A 19,400-nucleotide genomic window follows, 5' to 3' on the forward strand; every position below is an offset into this window, starting at 1 on the left:
GGGCACACCTCCAGGGAGCTGTGGGCACACACAGCATGGCGCCGACAGGGTCGACGTGCGCGGCTATTCTGTTTGTTTGCTTTAATCGGAGTACAGTTGATTTACAGTGTGTGTTAGTTTCAGGTGTACAGCAAAGTGATTCAGTTATACACATATATATGTATATTCTTTTTCAGATTCTTTCCCCATACAGGTTATTAAAAAATATTGAGTAGAGTTCCCTGTGTTATACAGTAGGTCCTTGTTCTTTATCTATTTTATATATAGTAGTGTGTATATGTTAATCCCAGCCTCCTAAATTATCCCCCGGCCCTTTGGTAACCATAAGTTTGTTTTCTATGTCTACGACTCTGTTTCTGTTTTGTAAATAAGTTCATTTGTATCATTTTTTTAGTTTCCACATGTAAGTGATATCATATGATATTTGTCTTTCTCTGTCTGACTTCACTTAGTATGATCATCTCTAGGTCCATCCATGTTGCTGCAAATGGCATTATTTCATTCTTTTTTTTATAGCTGAGTAATATTCCATTGTATCTATGTACCATATCTTCTTTATCCATTCATCTGTCGATGGACATTTAGGTTGCTTCCATGTCTTGGCTATTGTAAATAGTGCTGCAGTGAATACTGGGGTGCATGTATCTTTTCAAATTATGGTTTTCTCCAGATATATGCCCAGGAGTGGGATTGCTGGGTCATATGGTAGTTCTATATTCAGTTTTTTAAGGAACCTCCATACTGTTCTCCATAGTGGCTGCACCAATTTACATTCCCACCAACAGTGCAAGAGGGTTCCCTTTTCTCCACACCCTCTCCAGCATTTGTTGTTTGTAGATTTTCTGATGTCCATTCTAACTGGTGTGAGGTGATACTTCATTGCAGTTTTGATCTGCATTTCTCTAATTAGTGATGTTGAACATCTTTTCATGTGCCTTTTCACCATCTATATGTCTTCGTTGGAGAAATTTCTACTTAGGTCTTCCGCCCATTTTTTGATTGGGTTTTTTTGATATTGAGCTGCATGAGCTGATTTTGGAGATGAATCCCTTGTCAGTCGCTTCATTTGAAAATATTTTCTCCCATTCCATAGGTTGTCTTTTCGTTTTCTTTATGGTTTCCTTTGCTATGCAAAAGCTCTTAAGTTTAATTAGGTCCCATGTGTTTATTTTTGTTTTTGTTTTCATTACTCTGGAAGATGGATCCAAAGATGTATTGCTGCGATATGTCAAAGGGTGTCCTCCCTGTGTTTACCTCTAGGAGTTTTATAGTATCCGGTCTTATGTTTAAGTCTTTAATCCATTTTGAATTTATTTTTTGTATGGTGTTAGAGAATGTTCTAATTTCATTCTTTTCCATGTAGCTGTACAGTTTCCCCAGCACTACTTATTGAAGAGACTGTCTTTTCTCCATTGTATATTCTTGCCTCCTTTGTCATAGATTGATAGGTGTGTGGGTTTATTTGTGGGCTTTCTGTCCTGTTCCATTGATCTGTATTTCTGTTTTTGTGCAAGTACCATGCTGTTTTGATTACTGCAGCTTTGTAGTATAGCCTGAAGTCAGGGAGCCTGATTCCTCCAGCTCCATTTTTCTTTCTCAAGATTGCTTTGGCTATTCGGGGTCTTCTGTGTTTTCATACAAATTTTAAAACTTTTTGTTCTAGTTCTGTGAAAAATACCATAGGTAATTTGATAGGGATTTCACTGAATCTGTAGATTACCTTAGGTAGTATAGTCATTTTGACAATATTGATTCTCCCAATCCAAGAACTTGGTATATGCTTCCATCTGTTTATGTCATCTTCAGTTTCTTTCATCAGCATCTTACAGTTTTCGGAGTACAGGTTTTTTATTTTTTCTCCTTAGGTAGGTTCACTCCTGGGTATTTTATTCTTTTTGATGCAACAGTAAATGGGATTGTTTCCTTAATTTCCCTTTCTGATCTTCTGTTGTTAGTGTATGTATAGAAATGCAACAGATTTCTTTGTATTAATTTTGTATCCTGCAACTTTACCAAATTCACTGATGAGCTCTAGTAGTTTTCTGGTAGCATCTTTAGGATTCTCAATGTATAGTGTAATGTCATCTGAAAATGGTGACAGTTTTGCTTCTTCTTTTCCAATTTGGATCCCTTTTATTTCTTTTTCTTTTCCAATTGCTGTGGCTAGGACTTCCAAAACTATGTTGAATAAAAGTGGCGAGAGTGGACATCCTTGTCTTGTTCTTTTAAAATTTATTTATTTTTATTTTTGGCTGTGTTGGGTCTTTGTTGCTGTGTGCGGGCTTTCTCTAGTTGCAGCGAGCGGGGGCTACTCTTGCTGTGGTGCGTGGGCTTCTCATTGCGGTAGCTTCTCTTGTTGCGGAGCACAGGCTCTAGGCGCACGGGCTTCAGTAGTTGTGGCATGTGGGCTCAGTAGTTGTGGCGCATGGGCTTAGTTGTGGCGCATGGGCTTAGTTGCTCCGCAGCATATGGGATATTCCCAGACCAGGGCTTGAACCCGTGTCCCCCGCATTGGCAGGCGGATTCTTAACCACTGCGCCACCAGGGAAGTCCCCTTGTCTTGTTCTTGATCTTAGAGGAAATGCTTTCAGCTTTTCACCATTGAGTATGATGTTAGCTGTGGGTTTGTCATATATGGCCTTTATTATGTTGAGGTAGGTTCCCTCTATGCCTACTTTCTGGACAGTTTTTTTTTTTATCATAAACGGGTGTTGAATTTTATCAAAAGTTTTTTCTGCGTCTATTGAGATGATCATATGGTTTTATTCTTCAATTTGCTAATGTGGTGTATCACACTGATTGATTTGCAGATATTGAAAAATCCTTGCATCCCTGGGATGGATCCCACTTGATCATGGTGTATGATCCTTTTAATGTACTGTTGGATTCGGTTTGCTAGTGGTTTGCTGAGGAATTTTGCATCTGTGCTCATCAGTGATATTGGCCTGTAATTTTCTTTTTTTTTGAACTATCTATCTTTGGCTGGTTTTGGTATCAGAGTGATGGTGGCCTCATAGAATGAGTTTGGAAATGTTACTTCTTCTGCAATTTTTTGGAATAGTTTCAGAAGGATAGGTGTCAACTCTTTTCTAAATGTTTGATAGAATTCACCTGTGAAACCATCTGGTCCTGGACTTTTGTTTGTTGGGAGTTTTTAAATCACAGATTCAATTTCAGTACTTGTAATTGGTCTTTTCATATTTTCTATTTCTTCCTGGCTCAGTTTTGGGAGATTGTACCTTTCTTGATGGGTCTTGCTAAAGTTTTATCAATTTTGTTTATCTTTTCAAAGCACCAGCTTTTACTTTAATTGATCTTTTTTTATGGTTTTCTTAGTCTCTATTTCATTTATTTCTGCTCTGATCTTTATGATTTCTTTCCTTCTACTAACTTTGGGTTTTGTTTGTTCTTCATTTTTAGTTGCTTTAACGTAAGGTTAGGTTGTTTGAGATTTTTCTTTTTTCCTGAGGTAAGCTTGTATCACTATAAACTTTCCTCTTAGAACTGCTTTTGCTGCGTTCCATAGCTTTTGGATCATAGTGTTTTCGTTTTCATTTGTCTCTAGGTATTTTTTGATGTCCTCAGTGATCCACTGGTTGTTCACTAGCATATTGAACAGCCTCCATGTAGCCTCCATGTGTTAGTGCTTTTTTGCAGTTTTTTTTTCTTGTAGTTGATTTCTAATCTCATAGTGTTGTGGTTGGAAAAGATGCTTGATATGATTTCAATTTTCCTAAATTTACTGAGGCTCACTTTGTGGCCCAGCACATGATCTATCCTGGAGAATATTCTGTGTGCACTTGAAAAGAATGTGTATTCTGCTGCTTTCAGATAGAATGCTCTATAGATATCAATTAAGTGCATCTGGTCTAATGTGTCATTTAAGGCTTGTGTTTCCTTATTGATTTTCTGGATGATCTGTCCATTGATGTAAGTGGGGCGTTGAAGTCCCCCACTATTATTTGTTTACTGTCAATTTCTCCTTTTATATCTGTTAACAGTTGCCTTATATACTGAGGTGCCCCTGTGTTGGGTGCATATATATTTACAGTTGTTATATCTTCTTCTTGGATCGATCCCTTGATCATTATGTAGTGTCCTCCTTTGTCTCTTGTAGTAGTCTTTATTTTAAAGTCTATTTTATCTGATATGAGTATTGCTACTCCAGCTTTCTTTTGATTTCCATTTACGTGGAATATCTTTTTCCATCCCCTCACTTTCAGTCTGTATGTGTCTCTAGGTCTGAACTGGGTCTCTTGCAGACAACATATATACGGGTCTTGTTTTTGTATCCATTCAGCCAGTCCACGTCTTTTGGTTGGAGCATTTAAGCTGTTTACATTTAAGGTAATTACTGATATGTATGTTCTTATTGGCATTTTGTTAATTGTTTTGTATTTGTTTTTGTAGGTCTTTTTTCTTCCTTTCCTCTTTTGTTCTCTCTTCTTATGATTTGATGACTATCTTTAGTGTTGTGTTTGGATTCCTTTTTCTTTTTTGTGTGTATATCTATTATAGATTTTTGGTTTGTGGTTACCATGAGGTTTTGATATAGCAGTCTATATAAACATATGATTGTTTTAAATTGCTGATCTCTTAATTTCAGACACATTCCCAGTATCCTGCATTTGTACTCTCCTCTTCTCACGATTGCTGGTGTTGATATCATTCTTGTGTGTGGATGATTTCCTACCTTTACTGTATGTTTGCCTTTACTGGTGAGCTTTCCCATTTCATCATTTTCGTGTTTCTAGTTGTTGCCTTTTCTCTTCCACTTAGAGAAGTTCCTTTAGTGTCTGTTGTAAAGCTGGTTTGGTGGTGCTAAATTCTTTTAGCTTTTGCTTGTCTATAAAGCTTTTGATTTCTCCATCAAATCTGAATGAGAGTCTTGCTAGGTATTCTTGGTTGTAGGTTTTTTCCTTTCATCACTTTAAATATATCCTGCCACTCCCTTCTGGCCTGCATAGTCTCTGCTGAAAAAAATCAGCTGATAATCGTTTTTTATTTAAATACATTTATTTATTTTATTTATTTATTTTTGGCCGCGTTGGGTCTTTGTTGCTGCGAGCGGGCTTTCTCTAGTTGCAGCGAGTTGGGGCTACTCTTCGTTGTGGTGGCTTCTCTTGTTGCGGAGCACGGGCTCTAGGCACGCAGGCTTCAGTAGCTGTGGCATGCAGGCTCAGTAGTTGTGGCTCGCAGGCTCTAGAGCGCAGGCTCAGTGGTTGTGGCACATGGGCTTAGTTGCTCCGTGGCATGTGGGATCTTCCCGGACCAGGGCTCGAACCCGTGTCCCCTGCACTGGCAGGCAGATTCTCAACCACTGCGCCACCAGGGAAGCCCTCAGCTGATAATCTTATGAGGATTCCTTTGTATGTTATTTGTTGCTTTTAATATTTTCTCTTTGTCTTTAATTTTTGTCAGTTTGATTTCTATGTATCTTGGCATGTTCCTCTTGGGTTCATCCTGTATTGGACACTCGGTGCTTCCTAGACTTGGGTGACTGTTTCCCTTCCCATGTTAGGGAAATTTTCAGCTATTATCTCTTCAAATATTTTCTCAGGCTCTCTCTCTCTCTTTTCTCCTTCTGGGACCCCTACAATGCAAATGTTGGTGCGTTGAATGTTGTCCCAGAGATCTCTTAAACTGTCCTTCTTTCTTTTCATTCTTTTTTCTTTCTTTATCCTGTTCCACAGCGGTGATTTCCCCCATTCTGTCTTCCAGCTCACTTATCCATTCTTCTGCCTTATTTAGTCTGCTATGGATTCCTTCTAGTGTATTTTTCATTTCAGTTATTATATTCTTCAACTCTGGTTGTTCTTTATATTTTCTCATTCCTTGTTAAAAATTTCTTGTATCTTCTCACTCTGTGCATCCATTCTTTTTTCAAGATCTTGGATCATCTTTACGATCATTACTCTGAAGTCTTTCTCTGGTAGGTTCCCTATCTCCACTTCACTTAGTTGTTCTTCTGGGGTTTTACCTTGTTCCTTCGTCTGGGATATATTCCTCTGCCATCTCATTTTGTCTAACTTTCTGTGATTGCAGTTTCCATTCCGCAGGCTGCAGGGTTGTGTTTCCTCTTGCTCCTGGTGTCTGCCCCCTGGTGGGTGAGGTTGGTCTAAGGGGCTTGTGCAGGCTTCCTGGTGGGAGGGACTGGTGCCTGCCCACTGGGGGGTGGAGCTGGGTCTTGTCCCTCTGGTGGGCAGGGCCGTGTCAAGGGGTGTGTCTAGGGGTGGCTGCAGCTCAGGAAGTCTTTAGGCAGCCTGTCTGCTGGTGGGTGAGGCTGAGTTCCTGCCCTGCTGGTTGCTTGGCCTGAGGCATCCCTCAGTGCTGGAGCCTGTAGGCTGTTGGGTGGGGCCGGGTCTTGGTGCTGGTGAGATGTCTGCCTCCTCGACAGTTCACATAGCTGAACACTCCCCGACATCGCCACCAACAGTGTCCGCATCCCCAGGGAGAGCCACAGCCACATCCCGCCTCCCCAGGAGACCCATCAAGAGCAGCAGGTAGGTCCAGCCCAGTGTCCTATGAAGTCACTGCCCTTGCCCTGGGGACCCAGTACATGTGATACGTTGTGTGCATCCTCCAAGAGTGGGGTCTCTGCTTCCCTGTGGAGCTGTGGAGTCCAGTGGAGCTCCTGCAGTCAAGCCCTGTTGGCTTTCAAAACCAAATGCTCTGGGGACTCCTCCTGATGCCAGACCCCCAGGCTGGGGAGCCTGAGTTGGGGCTCAGAACTCTCACTCCTGTGGGTGAACTTCTGTGATATAATTATTCTCCAGTTTGTGAACTGCCCACCCAGGGGGTATGGGATTTGATAATATTCTGAGTGTGCCCCTCCTACCATCTTGTTGTGGTTTCTTCTTTATATCCTTGGATGTAGAATATCTTTTTTGGCTGGGTCCAGTCTTTTTTATTTTTTAAAATTTATTTATTTATTTTATTTTTGGCTGCGTTGGGTCTTCATTGCTGTGCGTGGGCTTTCTCTAGTTGTGGTGAGCGGGGCCTACTCCTCGTTGTGGTGCACGGGCTTCTCACTGCAGTGGCTTCTTGTTGCGGAGCACGGGCTCCAGGCACATGGGCTTCAGTAGTTGTGGCACACGGGCTTAGTTGCTCCACGACATGTGGGATCTTCCCGAACCAGGGCTCAAACCTGTGTCCCCTGCATTGGCAGGCGATTCTTAAGCACTGCACCACCAGGGAAGCCCCAGTCTTTCTTTTTTATTGATGACTGTTCAGCAGTTAGTTAGTTGTGATTTTGGTGCTTTTGTGTTAGGAGGTGAGCTCAAGGCCTTCTACTCCACCATCTTGTCTTCTCTCTGTGAGGCTATTCTTTTCCCTGTTTCTATTCTTGCAACTTTTCTGTGAGCTTGAAATTATTTCTAAACACATGTTGAAAAAAATTCCAAGGCTGTTCGGAATCTGTGGATATGGAAAGGTCTTCAAGACATATCATAAGCGGAAAAACCAAAAACAACGCAAGGGTCAGAGTGAAAACACAAGGGGCTCCTCCTCAAAGTAAGTCATTTTATACCTTTTAAGGTGCTGTACCGTGTGTGTGAATTACCTAACCAAATACTCAAGTTAATTTTTAAAAAAGAGATAGATAATGATTAAGTGAAGCCGGGTGAGGCAATGAAAACTTGTTCCTAAAAGTTCCAAAGGATCCAAGCTGAGAACAGAAAGAACCCAGATGGGCGGGGCCCTATCTGACTGAACTGATACAACAACAAAGAAGGATCCCAGAGGCCTTATGCCACCGGGTGGGAGGCTCCAGGGAATCGTGTGTTCCGTGTGACTCCGTTTATATGACGTCCTAGAACAGGTAAAGCTCACCTTGGACGATGGGCCTGGGTTGCTGCTGGCCGGGGGGAAGGTTTCACTCAAGATTTGTGCCTCATACTGTAGGCATGTCAGACCTCAGTGCAACGAACAAGGAGCTGCTCTCCTCATGTCCAGACTCCCCGGGACACTGCTCCTGAGCCCTTCCTGCCACTGCCCACTGGCCTTGGAGAGCAAACAGAATGGAAGCCATCCCACCCTAAGCAGGGGGCAGAGGCCTGAGCTGCTCCCTCTGTGGGGCGATCTGCCATCTGCCCACCAGATGGCGCTGTGCCCTCATGGCTGAGGCTGCCCTCCTCTGGCTTGGTCCAGCCGGACACAGAGCCTAGGACTCTGAGATGCCTCATTGCAGGGATGTGGGGACTCCAGAATTTGGAGCCTGTGGGGGGGGTGGGGAAGCAGGATGAGGGCACGCGGGGACGCTGTGGTGGGGCTCCCTGCGAGGGGCTCTGGCCTGCGAGATGCCTTCACGGCAAGCTGACCCACCCACTGGGAGAATGAGGGGTCTCCTCTCTGTCCCCCCCCCACCCCCCCCGCCAGTGGGCTGAGCGGCTCTGGACAAGTGACTCAGCCCCTCTGAGCCTCAGCACCCTCCTCCAGAACTGGGTCCCGAGCCTTATGGGGCCGGTGGGGACCAGAGGTCGACCAGGAAGCCCAGGCTGCTGCCTGGTGGAGCGGGGGAGCTCCACAGCCTGGCTTGCGCTCCAGTTCTTCTGTTACTCTCTCATCCACTCGGTGCCGCGGGGGTGAGACCCTGGGGGGAGGGGGCGGCCTCCGCCTCCCAGCACTGCCCTGGGAGTCCTCGCTGACCCTCCCCTCTGCCCATCTGGCCCCCTGCATCTGCCGCATTTCTGGACGGGCACCCGCAGGGGGGGTGGATGTTCCCATCCTGTCAGCAGCCCCACCCCGGGGGGCCGTGGCCCAAAAGACGCAGCTCCTTTGGAATCCAGAGGAACCGGGAGCCCGTGACTCGTGGCTCTGTGATCCCTCGGCTCTGTCGCGAGGGCGTTCCTGTGTTCATTTGGGCTCTGGGCAGCCTGGCACGTGGCCTGGTCACAGCCCGCCGGCCGTGCCCGGAGGGGCAGGACGTACAACGTGTCCCCCACGCCCCTCTGCCCCCCTGCTGATGGTGGGCCGTGGAGGGCCAGCCACGGTCCTGCCGCAGGGACCTGCCCTGTCCCCAGGCGTCCCCCAGACAGTCCTGCCTGGCACACAGCCACGCACACCCCCCCCACACTGGCTGGCCCTGGAGCGCAAACACCGCTGGTCAACTCCTCCGGATTCAGCAGGAGCGTCCAACTCACTCTGTCCTGGTAGCCTCTCCAGGTGTCAGTCAGTGCTCAGTATCGGGCCTGCAGACACCTGGAGCTCCTCTCCTGCTCAGCACCCCCGCCGCTCGGGGCCTTTGCTAACAGCCCGTCTGTCTGTCAAGCTCCTTCCATCAGGTGGCAGCAGAGAGAGAAGCAACCCGAACGCCCGGGAACTGCCCCCGAGGGGACGCGCACTCACCGTGCTGGCAGTGAACTCTGGCGGGTTGTCGTTCACATCCGTCACTGTGATGATGGCTGTGGCCGTGTTGGAGAGGCCATAGTTCAGGTTTCCTTCCATGTCTGTGGCTTGAACAATGACTGTGTACTGCTGAACTTTCTAGAAGGGGATGAGGGGAAGGAACAGAGCAGCAGTTTGGGTTTTAGTTTACAGGCTGTTTGTACTTTCATTAAAGAAATATATTCCCCGGATGGACTCAGCTGGGTCCCCTTCCTGCCCGGGGGTGCTGGCCGCAGGGCGCTCGGCAGGTGACCTGGCAGAAGAAAGTTCTCACTTGCGGTGGGTGGTGAAGTCTCTGCCTTCATCTCAGTGTCTGGCTTCCACGGGTGTAGATCGAGGTAGAAAGAAGGAAAAGGGGGCCTGGACCACACAGCACGCTGTGCTGGTTTGCCAGACCAGGGGCGGACAGTGTGCAAAGAGGGGCGACCCCCAGACGTGTGTCTGCGGGGACCTCATTTCTTTGGCATCCTCAGTGTCAAGTTCAGCCTCAGTCCAGAAATTCAAACAGGAGAAGGGAAGTCAAGCCCTCTCCCCTCTCTCTGCAGGTACACAGACGCCAGCACACTCTGTGTCTGAACACAGTCTGGAAGGAGTGGTTAGCGTTCGGATGCAGGTGTGAATTTAAAAGGCAAATGATGCTTGATGGGGACGGTGAGTTTCACTGCGCACTGAAGGGGCCTCCCAGCCCTTCTCCACCCAGGCCTCACCCGGACCCACTGGTGCAGCAACCCCAGGCCAGCAGAGGGGGCCTTGCCACACCCCTGTTCTGAGCAGAGGCCGCAGGTGTTTCCACTATGACAGGTTAAGGACAAGCCTGGCGGGCAGCTCTCTGCTGGGACCACAGCCCATCTCTCACTGGCACCATTAGGGAGGGAGGGTTCTGGGGTCCAGGGCAGAAAGGGACCTTCTGAAATGCCTCCAAGGAATGAACGATCCCAAGTCCCGCTCCCCTAAGAGGTTCAGGGAAGAGCCCACTTCTCAGCCCCATGATTCAGGGAAATGTGCTCAGGATCCATAGGGGGCTCTGGAAGGAATTATAAACAGCAGACAGTCACAAACTGCCACTCTCTTTCCCTCCCTCCCAGCCTCCCTCCATCCACTCCTCCACTCCTCCATCCATCCATGAGTCCCTCCATCTCTCTCTCTCTCCTTCCCAGACCCACAGCCCATGTGGGAAAGCAGGACAGCCGCATGTAAATCAATGAAATTAGAACACTCCCTCTCACACCATACACATAAATAAATAAACTCAAAATGGCTTAAAGACTTAGACATGACACCATAAAACTCCTAGAAGAGAACACAGGCAAACCATTCTCTGACATAAATCGTAGCAATGTTTTCTTAGGTCAGTCTCCCCAGGCAATAGAAATAAAAGCAAAAATAAACAAACGTTAGCTTTTGCATAGCAAAGGAAACGATAAACAAAATGAAAAGACAACCTACAGACTGCGGGCAAATATTTGCAAATGATGCGGCCGACAAGGGCTTAATCTCCAAAATATACAAACAGCTCACAACTCAATAACAAAAAACCAAACAACCCAATCAAAAAATGCACAGAAGACCTAAACAGACATTTCTCCAAAGAAGACATATAAATGGCCAAGAGGCACGTGAAAAGATGCTCAACATCGCTAATTATCAGAGAAATGCAAATCAAAATTACAAAGAGATACCACCTCACAGCAGTCAGAATGGCCATCATCAGAAAGTCTACAAAAGGGCTTCCCTGGTGGCGCAGTGGTTGAGAATCTGCCTGCCAATGCAGGGGACACGGGTTCGAGCCCTGGTCTGGGAAGATCCCACATGCCGCGGAGCAACTGGGCCCGTGAGCCACAATTACTGAGCCTGCGCGTCCGGAGCCTGTGCTCCGCAACAAGAGAGGCCGCGATAGTGAGAGGCCCGCGCACCGCGACGAAGAGTGGCCCCCCACTTGCCACAACTAGAGAAAGCCCTCGCACAGAAATGAAGACCCAACACCGCCATAAATTAAAAAAAAAAAAAAAAGTCTACAAACAATAAATGCTGGAGAGGGTGTGGAGAAAAGGGAACCCTCCTACACTGTTGGTGAGAATGTAAATTGGTACAACCAATGGAGAACAGTATGGAGGTTCCTTAAAAAAACTAAAAATAGAGTTACTGTATGATCCTGCAGTCCCACTCCTGGGCATATACCCGGAGAAAACCATAACCCGAAAAGATACATGCACCCCAATGTTCACAGCAGCACTGTATACAATAGCCAAGACATGGAATCAACTTAAATGTCCATGGACAGATGAATGGATAAAGAAGATGTGGTACATATATACATGGAATACTACTTAGCCATAAAAAAAGAATGAAATAATACCATTTACAGCAACATGGATGGGCCTAGAGGTGATCATAACTAAGTGAAGTAAGTCAGAGAAGGACAAATACCATATGATATCACTTATATGTGGAATCTTAAAAAAAAGGTACAAATGAACTTATTTACAAAACAGAAACAGACTCACAGACACAGAAAACAAACTTACCAAAGGGGAAAGGGAGGGGAGGGATATATTAGGAGTTTGGGATTAACAGATTCACACTACTGTATATAAAACAGATAATCAACAAGTTCCTACTGTATGGCATGGGGAATTATATTCGATATCCTGTAATAAACCATAATGGGAAAGAATATGAAAAAGAATATATGGCTTTATATATGTATAACTGAATCACTTTGCTGCACACCTCAAACTAACACAACACTGTAAATCAACTGTACTTCAATAAAAAAAAACAAGACGTTTGGTGGCCCTGGGCTCTGACATCAGGCATCACAGACCAGGTACCTCCCGGACAGGCCTCATGGTGATGCCAGAAACTTCTCAGGGAATGAGGGCCGGGGAAACCAGGGAGGCTTCCAGGAGGTGGTGGGCTGTTCTGCCCAGAGGTGGCAGGATGAGTGAGGGCTGAGTGGAGGGTGTGGACCAGAGCTGGGAGGTGGCTCAGGGGGCTCACGCTGTCTCCCACCCAGACGGATGCCCGGCCTCCACCTCTGTCAGCGCCGCAGCCTGCGTGCCCAGGGCCGGCGTGCAGCTGGGGGGTGGCGGTGCTAACTCTGCCCATCCCCCCGTTCGCCACCACCCTGGCTCTTATTCCAAGAGGCCTCCCCCGGGAGTGAGCCTCTCAGAGGAGCAGGAAACAGCTCCTCGGCACACGGCTGGGGCGTCCCTTCAAGGGATTCAGTATCTGGAGGAGGAGAGTGAGGAGAGCACGTCGGGGCCTCTGAACAGGCTCCTAGGTAAGGGGCGAGAGGGGAGGGGCCCCAGTGCCGTGCTGGGCCCAGTGTCCCCACCTGGGAGATGGGGCAGGGCCACGTGCCCGAAATAGCGAGCGGGAAAGCAGTTCCAAGGCCAGGACAGTCACTGCTCTTCCCCCCTCACCTGCTCTGACACCGGCCAGACCCTGGGGACCCACCTCATGCTGGGCCCCTGTTCCCGCTGCCAAGAACCGGCTGTGACGGTGCCTCCAGGGGACCCCCTCCCCGCCGCAGAATGGATCTGCCCTCCTCACAGCCCCACGGTCCTTGGGATCAACCCCTCTGACAGCCACTCAACAAACATGGGCCTGACTCTCCTGGGAGATGGAGAGCACCCCGAGGGCGGCCTCACACTCAGGCTGGGCCCCTGGAAGCCCAGCCTGGAGCCGGTACACAGAATGCACTCAGTCCGTGCTCGTTACACGAACTGAGCGCACGTCTAAACAGCTGATGTTGTTTTTTTTTTTTTTGTGAACGTGGTTAGAACCTGCACCCAAGGAGACATGAGAAAATCAAAGAAATAGCTTACAATTGCTTGGGCGCTATGTCATACTTTGGAAGTTTTCTCACAAAAGATTAATAACTCTTGCCTCCTTCCCTTCCTCCTCTCTCCCTCATCCATCTACCTACCCAACTCCTCATCCATCCATCCTTCATCCATCCATCCATCCATCCATCCTTCGTCCATCCATCCATCCTTCGTCCATCCATCCATCCTTCATCTATGCATCCATCCATGCATCCATCCATCCATCCTTCATCCATCCATCCATCCTTCGTCCATCCATCCATCCATCCTTCATCCATCCATCCATCCTTCATCCATCCATCCATCCATCCATCCATCCATCCCTCCCTCCTTCATCTATAGGGACCCCTCCCTCTGTTAGGTGCATCACAACCACCCAGTGAGGTGGCTGAGGTCCTCTCAGCTGTTCACGAGATAAACGACCTCAGGGAGCGGGGAGAGGCTTCCCCTGGAGGTGCCATGAGAGCCAGTTCTTGAAAGGAGAGTGCGGCGCTCACCAGAGAGGGACGCGGGGACAGGCACGATGTGGGTCCCCAGGGTCGGGGTGGTGTTGGGGCAGGTGAGGGAGAGAAGCACGGGGACTGTCCCGGGCTAGGAAGGGCTTTCCTGCTCACGCTTGCGGTGATGTGGCCCTGCCCCATCTCACAGGTGGGGACGCTGAGTCTCATGATGTCCCCAGTGGCACACAGCAAACCAGAGGCCGCTGGAGTGGCCGCTGGGATTCCTGATGCGGGTTGGCGCCTCTGTGATGGATGAATGCAGACGGCTCCGTGTTGCCCAGGCGGCGACGTCGGCCAAGATGCTAGTAGGCCTCTTTCTGAATGCGGCACAGAAGGTCCCCAAGGGCATGGCAGCGCCCTCCTTAACCCGCTTCCCCCCGACAGCTGCACGGTCAGGGTCCACCTCCATGTGTGTGGACCGGTGCACGCTCAGAAATCCATCGGGCCCTTGACCTCAGGACCTCGCTCAGGGCAGGGGTCCCTCCTTCGCGACTTCCGGGCCTCCGGACCCCAGCAGGGAATAAGCGCCCCTCCCTCTTGCCCATCAAAGGCGGCTGGTCATCTCTGGCCACTGCTGCCTCAGCTGGGACATGGCGGCGACAGGCTGGGGACAGTACCAGTGCCAGGGTGGGTAGACCGACAAACCAAACCCAAACCTCAGGTCCGGTCCCCGTGTGCCCTCGGCGAGGGTCCTGCCCAGAGCATCCCGGATCCAGCTAGGCCTGAAGGCGCCCTCTGTGTTCAATTACATGAGCCACTTACTCCTCTTTTTTGTTTGATCCAGTTGGAGCCGGTTTCTGTCCTCTGCCACAGAAGGGGGTCTGACTGTCCCGCCTGTTACTGCCATTCTTTTTGCGAGGGACATTATCACAGGAAGAACAGTGGGACGACCGGGGACCTAATGCACGAGGAGAACAGGATTCTGCTGATGTTTTCCCAGCACACTGTCCCCGACCCTCTGGGGCACCGACGGGGCCCGAGGGCAGACTCGGGGCCCGACGGTCGTGGCCTCAGTCGGGGTGCCGTGGTGAGGGCTCCGCCATCTGGCCTCGCCAGAGTCACCCCCACAGTGCAGAGAGACACCGGACCCTCCGTCCAGTTCTGTCTTAGATCATCCCGTACAGCTAAGGCTTCCTTGCACTTCAATAACCACGTTTAGAAGCGGTTTATGCCGCTGCTGTAAATGGCAAACGAGCGTCACCTGCCACAAATAGAAATCAGTCCTGAACGCGACTGTGTATTTTTAAAGGTCCATCTGTGAATGTCCAGGCCCAGTGCACGAAGCACATGGGGGGACCCAGGCCGACGGAGCCAGGAGACGCCCCCCGCAGTGGTTGCCCGTCACCTCTCGCCATGTGGAGAGACACGCAGGCTGAGGGGCCCGCCCCACCCCCGGCTGGTGGGCTAACACGGAGCGGGTCCCGGGGCTCCTGGGCTAAAGCCCGCCCGGGCTCTCTCCCTGGGCGGAAGCAGAGACCTACAGGCCGCCGGTCCCGGGGCAGGCGGGGCCCGCTGGCCTCACGCTCTCTCCTCCACCACCGGATCCACGGGGCCTCCCTGCCGCTCCTCAGAGCCACGGCGCCCTCCAGGCTGGCGCCCTCCAGGCCGGCGCAGGGCTGTTCCGCCTGCCCCAGCACTCTGCTCGCTTCCACCAGCAAGGCCTTCCCTGCCTCCCCGAATACAAACGCTGCCCCGCGCCTGCTCCCCCTGCCCGCCACCCGCTCTCCCGAGACTCTGCTTTCCTTCTCAGCGTCAGCGTGACCGCCCTCCGCCTGCTCCTGCCCCACGAGCCCAGGACGTGACGCTCAGTGCTGTCTCTCCGGCGTCTCGGACACGCCTGCACGCTGTCCGGGGGTGGCGGGGACGATGCCGCCCTCCCTGGGCGCTGGCGGTGACTGTCTGTGGGCACGGCTCGGCGAGGCCGGGGGCACAGCTGGACAGGTCTGCCCCAGGGCAGCCGGGCACAGGACGGGGGTGGGCGTCGGGGACGCCCCTTGGGCTGACCCACACCACAGGTCTGGCGGCAGAGATGTTTCCAGAGCTCCTAGAATACAGACCACAGCAGGCGGAATGGGGAAGTGGGCTCCTGGGGGTCAGTGTTGACTGGGGACCACCTCAGGGCTGGCTGACCTTGCAGGGCTGAGGCATCCAGAGTCCCACCGCGGGGCACGCACAGGCTCTGCCAGCCCCGACGTGGAAGGCTCCGGCCAGCCTAGGGGGTTCTGGAGGTGGGAACTGGGGATGCAGAGCAGGAGGGAGCCGGCTGGGTCTCCCATCTGACCACAAATTCACCTTTGCCAACCAGGCCCTGCTTTGTGCGGGCTGTCACGGGGAAGAAAGCACACATGATCGTAGCTCAGGAGCCCACTGTCCAGCGCGGGCAGCTTCACCCTAAACGGGTCATGCATGGGCCACGGCGGGCGGGCCTGAGACGGACGGCGCTTGGCTGCTGGGGCCTCAGCCGCCCACCTCTGTTCCCACCCTGGTCTCGTCGGCCAGCAGGGATCACAGAGGTTATTCTTTTTGGGCAATAAAGACAAACCCAAATCTAAGTCCCATCAGGAGCCTCAGAACATGGACCATAGGGCCTCTGTACATAAAGTGAAGGTGAGGATCGAGACGGGACCACCTGGGTTAGGGCGGCCCCAATCCAGTGACAGGTGTCCTGGTGAGAGGAGATGAGGGCAGAGGACACAGGGAGGAGGTGGCCACTTGAGATGGGGGCAGAGACTGGAGTGCCCACAAGCAAAGGACGCTGGCAGAAGCACAGGAGGTGTTCCACGACCCTCCAGGAGGAAGCAGCACGGCCTGCGTTTGGGAGCTCTGGCCTCCAGAGCGGGGAGAGCATGCGATTCTGTTGTCTGACGGCGCCCAGCGTGTGGTCACCCGGGAACCGCATGATGGCCTCAGGCTCCCCGTTCCCAGGCCGCTGGACGCATCTGAGATACCCCCTTCCCCGTGCTGGCCTTGCTCCAAGCACATGGTGAGACCCCACTTGGAGAGGCTTCCCCTGAGACCCCGTGGCCTCACCGTCTGGGCTCTGTCCATCTCACCGCCCGGCGGGAAGGAGGCAGGCCCAGGGCCGGAGGGCTGGGAGGAGGGACGTCACCCCAACCTCGCCTCTGGGACCAGCCGACACTGCACGGGGCCGAGCAGGAAACAGGAGGATTCATGCCCACAGCAAAGGGAGGGGCTTAACCAGAGAAGAGGAAGAAAAGTGTCGCCGTTGTCACGTGACTGACTGCAGCCAGAAGTCACTCGGTCTTTCTTGTCTCCTTAATCACAGAATCACAGCCTCTACACGGGGCCGTTATGGGCTGCTGCCCTCAGAAGACACTGGAGAGAAACATGGGGACATATGCAGGTGTGTGTTATGCATGTGTGTATGCATGTGCATGTCTGTGTACTAGTGCACATATGTGTATGTGATAGGCACATGTGTATGTATGTATCCATGTGTGCACGCACATGTGTATGTACCTGTGAACGTGTGCACATTTGTGTGCCTGAGTGCGTGTTGTACAGACAACCACCACTAGAGGGCGGGCCGGTCCTGCTTTGGGGAGCAGGGTGGGGGGTCCTTCCTGGCCATGGGAGGCCGGAAGAAAATCCAGCAAGAAGGAAGAAACAGGGGCTGGGACCCAGCAAAACCCAGTGCCTCCCCGTGGACGGGGCCTCTGAGATCCAGGCCAGCTCAGCCTGGGCACCGGACTGGGCATCGCGGGAGCACTGGGGGGACGCGGGTCCAGGCTCCGCTGTGGCTTTTGTTTCAGAAAGTATACTTTTCAGACTTAATAACGGTCACTGTTTTCTCTCTCACCAAACCCCGTTGTGGAGGGGTATCTAGAGGCCGGGAGTGGGTGGGCAGGGCCCACGCGCACCCCCGGGGAAGCATCCCTGGACACAGACACACTCACATCTTAGCGGCAGGGTCTAGCATGGTTAAGAGTTTTGGCACAGAAATGAAGACCCAACAAAGCCAAAAATAAATAATAAATAAATTAAAAAAAAAAAAAGAGAGTTTTGATATTTTCATTTAAAAATCCTTCCTAGATGGCGGAGTAAAAGGACGTGCCCTCACTCCCTCTTGCGAGAACACCGGAATCACAACTAACTGCTGAACAATCATCGGCAGGAAGACACTGGAACTCACCAGAAAAGATACCCCACATCCAAAGACAAAGGAGAAGCCACAATGAGACAGTAGGAGGGGCGCAATCACAGTAAAATCAAATCCCATAACCGCTGGGTGGATGACTCACAAACTGGAGAACATTTACACCACAGAAGTCCACCCACCGGAGTGAAGGTTCTGAGCCCCACGTCAGGCTTCCCAACCTGGGGGTCCAGCAATGGGAGGAGGAATTCCTAGAGAATCAGACTTTGAAGGTTAGCGGGATTTGATTGCAGGACTTCAACAAGACTGGGGGAAACAGAGACTCCACTCTTGGAGGGCACACACAAAGTAGTGTGCGCAGTGGGACCCAGGGGAAGGAGCAGTGACCCCATAGGAGACTGAAGCAGACCTACCTGCTAGTGTTGGAGGGTCTCCGGCAGAGGCAGGGGGCGGGCTGTGGCTCACTGTGGGGACAAGGACACTGGCAGCAGAAGTTCTGGGAAGTACTCCTTGGCGTGAGCCCTCCCAGAGTCCGCCACTAGCCCCACCAAAGAGCAAGGTAGGCTCCAGGGCTGGGTTGCCTCAGGCCAAACAACTAACAGGGAGTGAACCCAGCCCCACCCATCAGCAGTCAGGCGGATTAAAGTTTTACTGAGCTCTGCCAACCAGAGCAACAGTCAGCTCTACCCACCACCAGTCCCTCCCATCAGGAAGCTTGCACAAGCCTCTTAGATAGCCTCATCCACCAGAGGGCAGACAGCAGAAGCAAGAAGAACTACAATCCTGCAGCCTGTGGAACAAAAACCACATTCACAGAAAGACAGACAAGATGAAAAGACAGAGGGCTATGTACCAGATGAAGGAACAAGAGAAAACCCCAGAAAAACAACTAAATGAAGTGGAGATAGGCAACCTTCCAGAAAAAGAATTCAGAATAATGATAGTGAAGATGGTCCAGGACCTCGGAAAAAGAATGGAGGCAAAGATCGAGAAGATGCAAGAAATGTTTAACAAAGATCTAGAGGAATTAAAGAACAAACAAACAGAGATGAACAATACAATAACTGAAATGAAAAAAACACTAGAAGGAATCAATAGCAGAATAACTGAGGCAGAATAACAGATAAGTGACCTGGAAGACAGAATGGTGGAATTCACTGCCACGGAACAGAATAAAGAAAAAAGAATGAAAAGAAATGAAGACAGCCTAAGAGACCTCTGGGACAACATTAAACGCAACAACATTCGCATTATAGGGGGTCCCAGAAGGAGAAGAGAGAGAGAGAGGACCCGAGAAAATATTGGAAGAGATTATAGTCGAAAACTTCCCTAACATGGGAAAGGAAATAGCCACCCAAGTCCAGGAAGTGCAGAGAGTCCCAAGTAGGATAAACCCAAGGAGAAACATGCCGAGACACACAGTAATCAAACTGGCAAAAATTAAAGACAAAGGAAAATTACCGAAAGCAGCAAGGGAAAGACGACAAATAACATACAAGGGAACTCCCATAGGGTTAACAGCTGATTTCTCAGCAGAAACTCTAAAAGCCAGAAAGGAGTGGCATGATA

The 19,400-nt window shown here is 50.3% G+C and overlaps 1 protein-coding gene across 2 annotated transcripts in view; it reads right to left on the reverse strand.

The window, feature by feature from the left end:
- The window catches only part of CDH4 (cadherin 4), a 563,832-nt gene that overhangs the window by 19,107 nt on the left and 525,325 nt on the right, over positions 1–19,400 (reverse strand). For both annotated transcript variants that reach the window (XM_068565975.1, XM_068565976.1), the window contains one exon: positions 9,346–9,483. In XM_068565975.1, coding sequence (XP_068422076.1) covers positions 9,346–9,483 — 138 coding nt within the window. The remainder of the gene's footprint in view (positions 1–9,345; positions 9,484–19,400) is intronic.

Source organism: Eschrichtius robustus, chromosome 16 (genome assembly GCF_028021215.1).
Source record: "Eschrichtius robustus isolate mEscRob2 chromosome 16, mEscRob2.pri, whole genome shotgun sequence".
Classification (NCBI taxonomy): Eukaryota; Metazoa; Chordata; class Mammalia; order Artiodactyla; family Eschrichtiidae; genus Eschrichtius; species Eschrichtius robustus.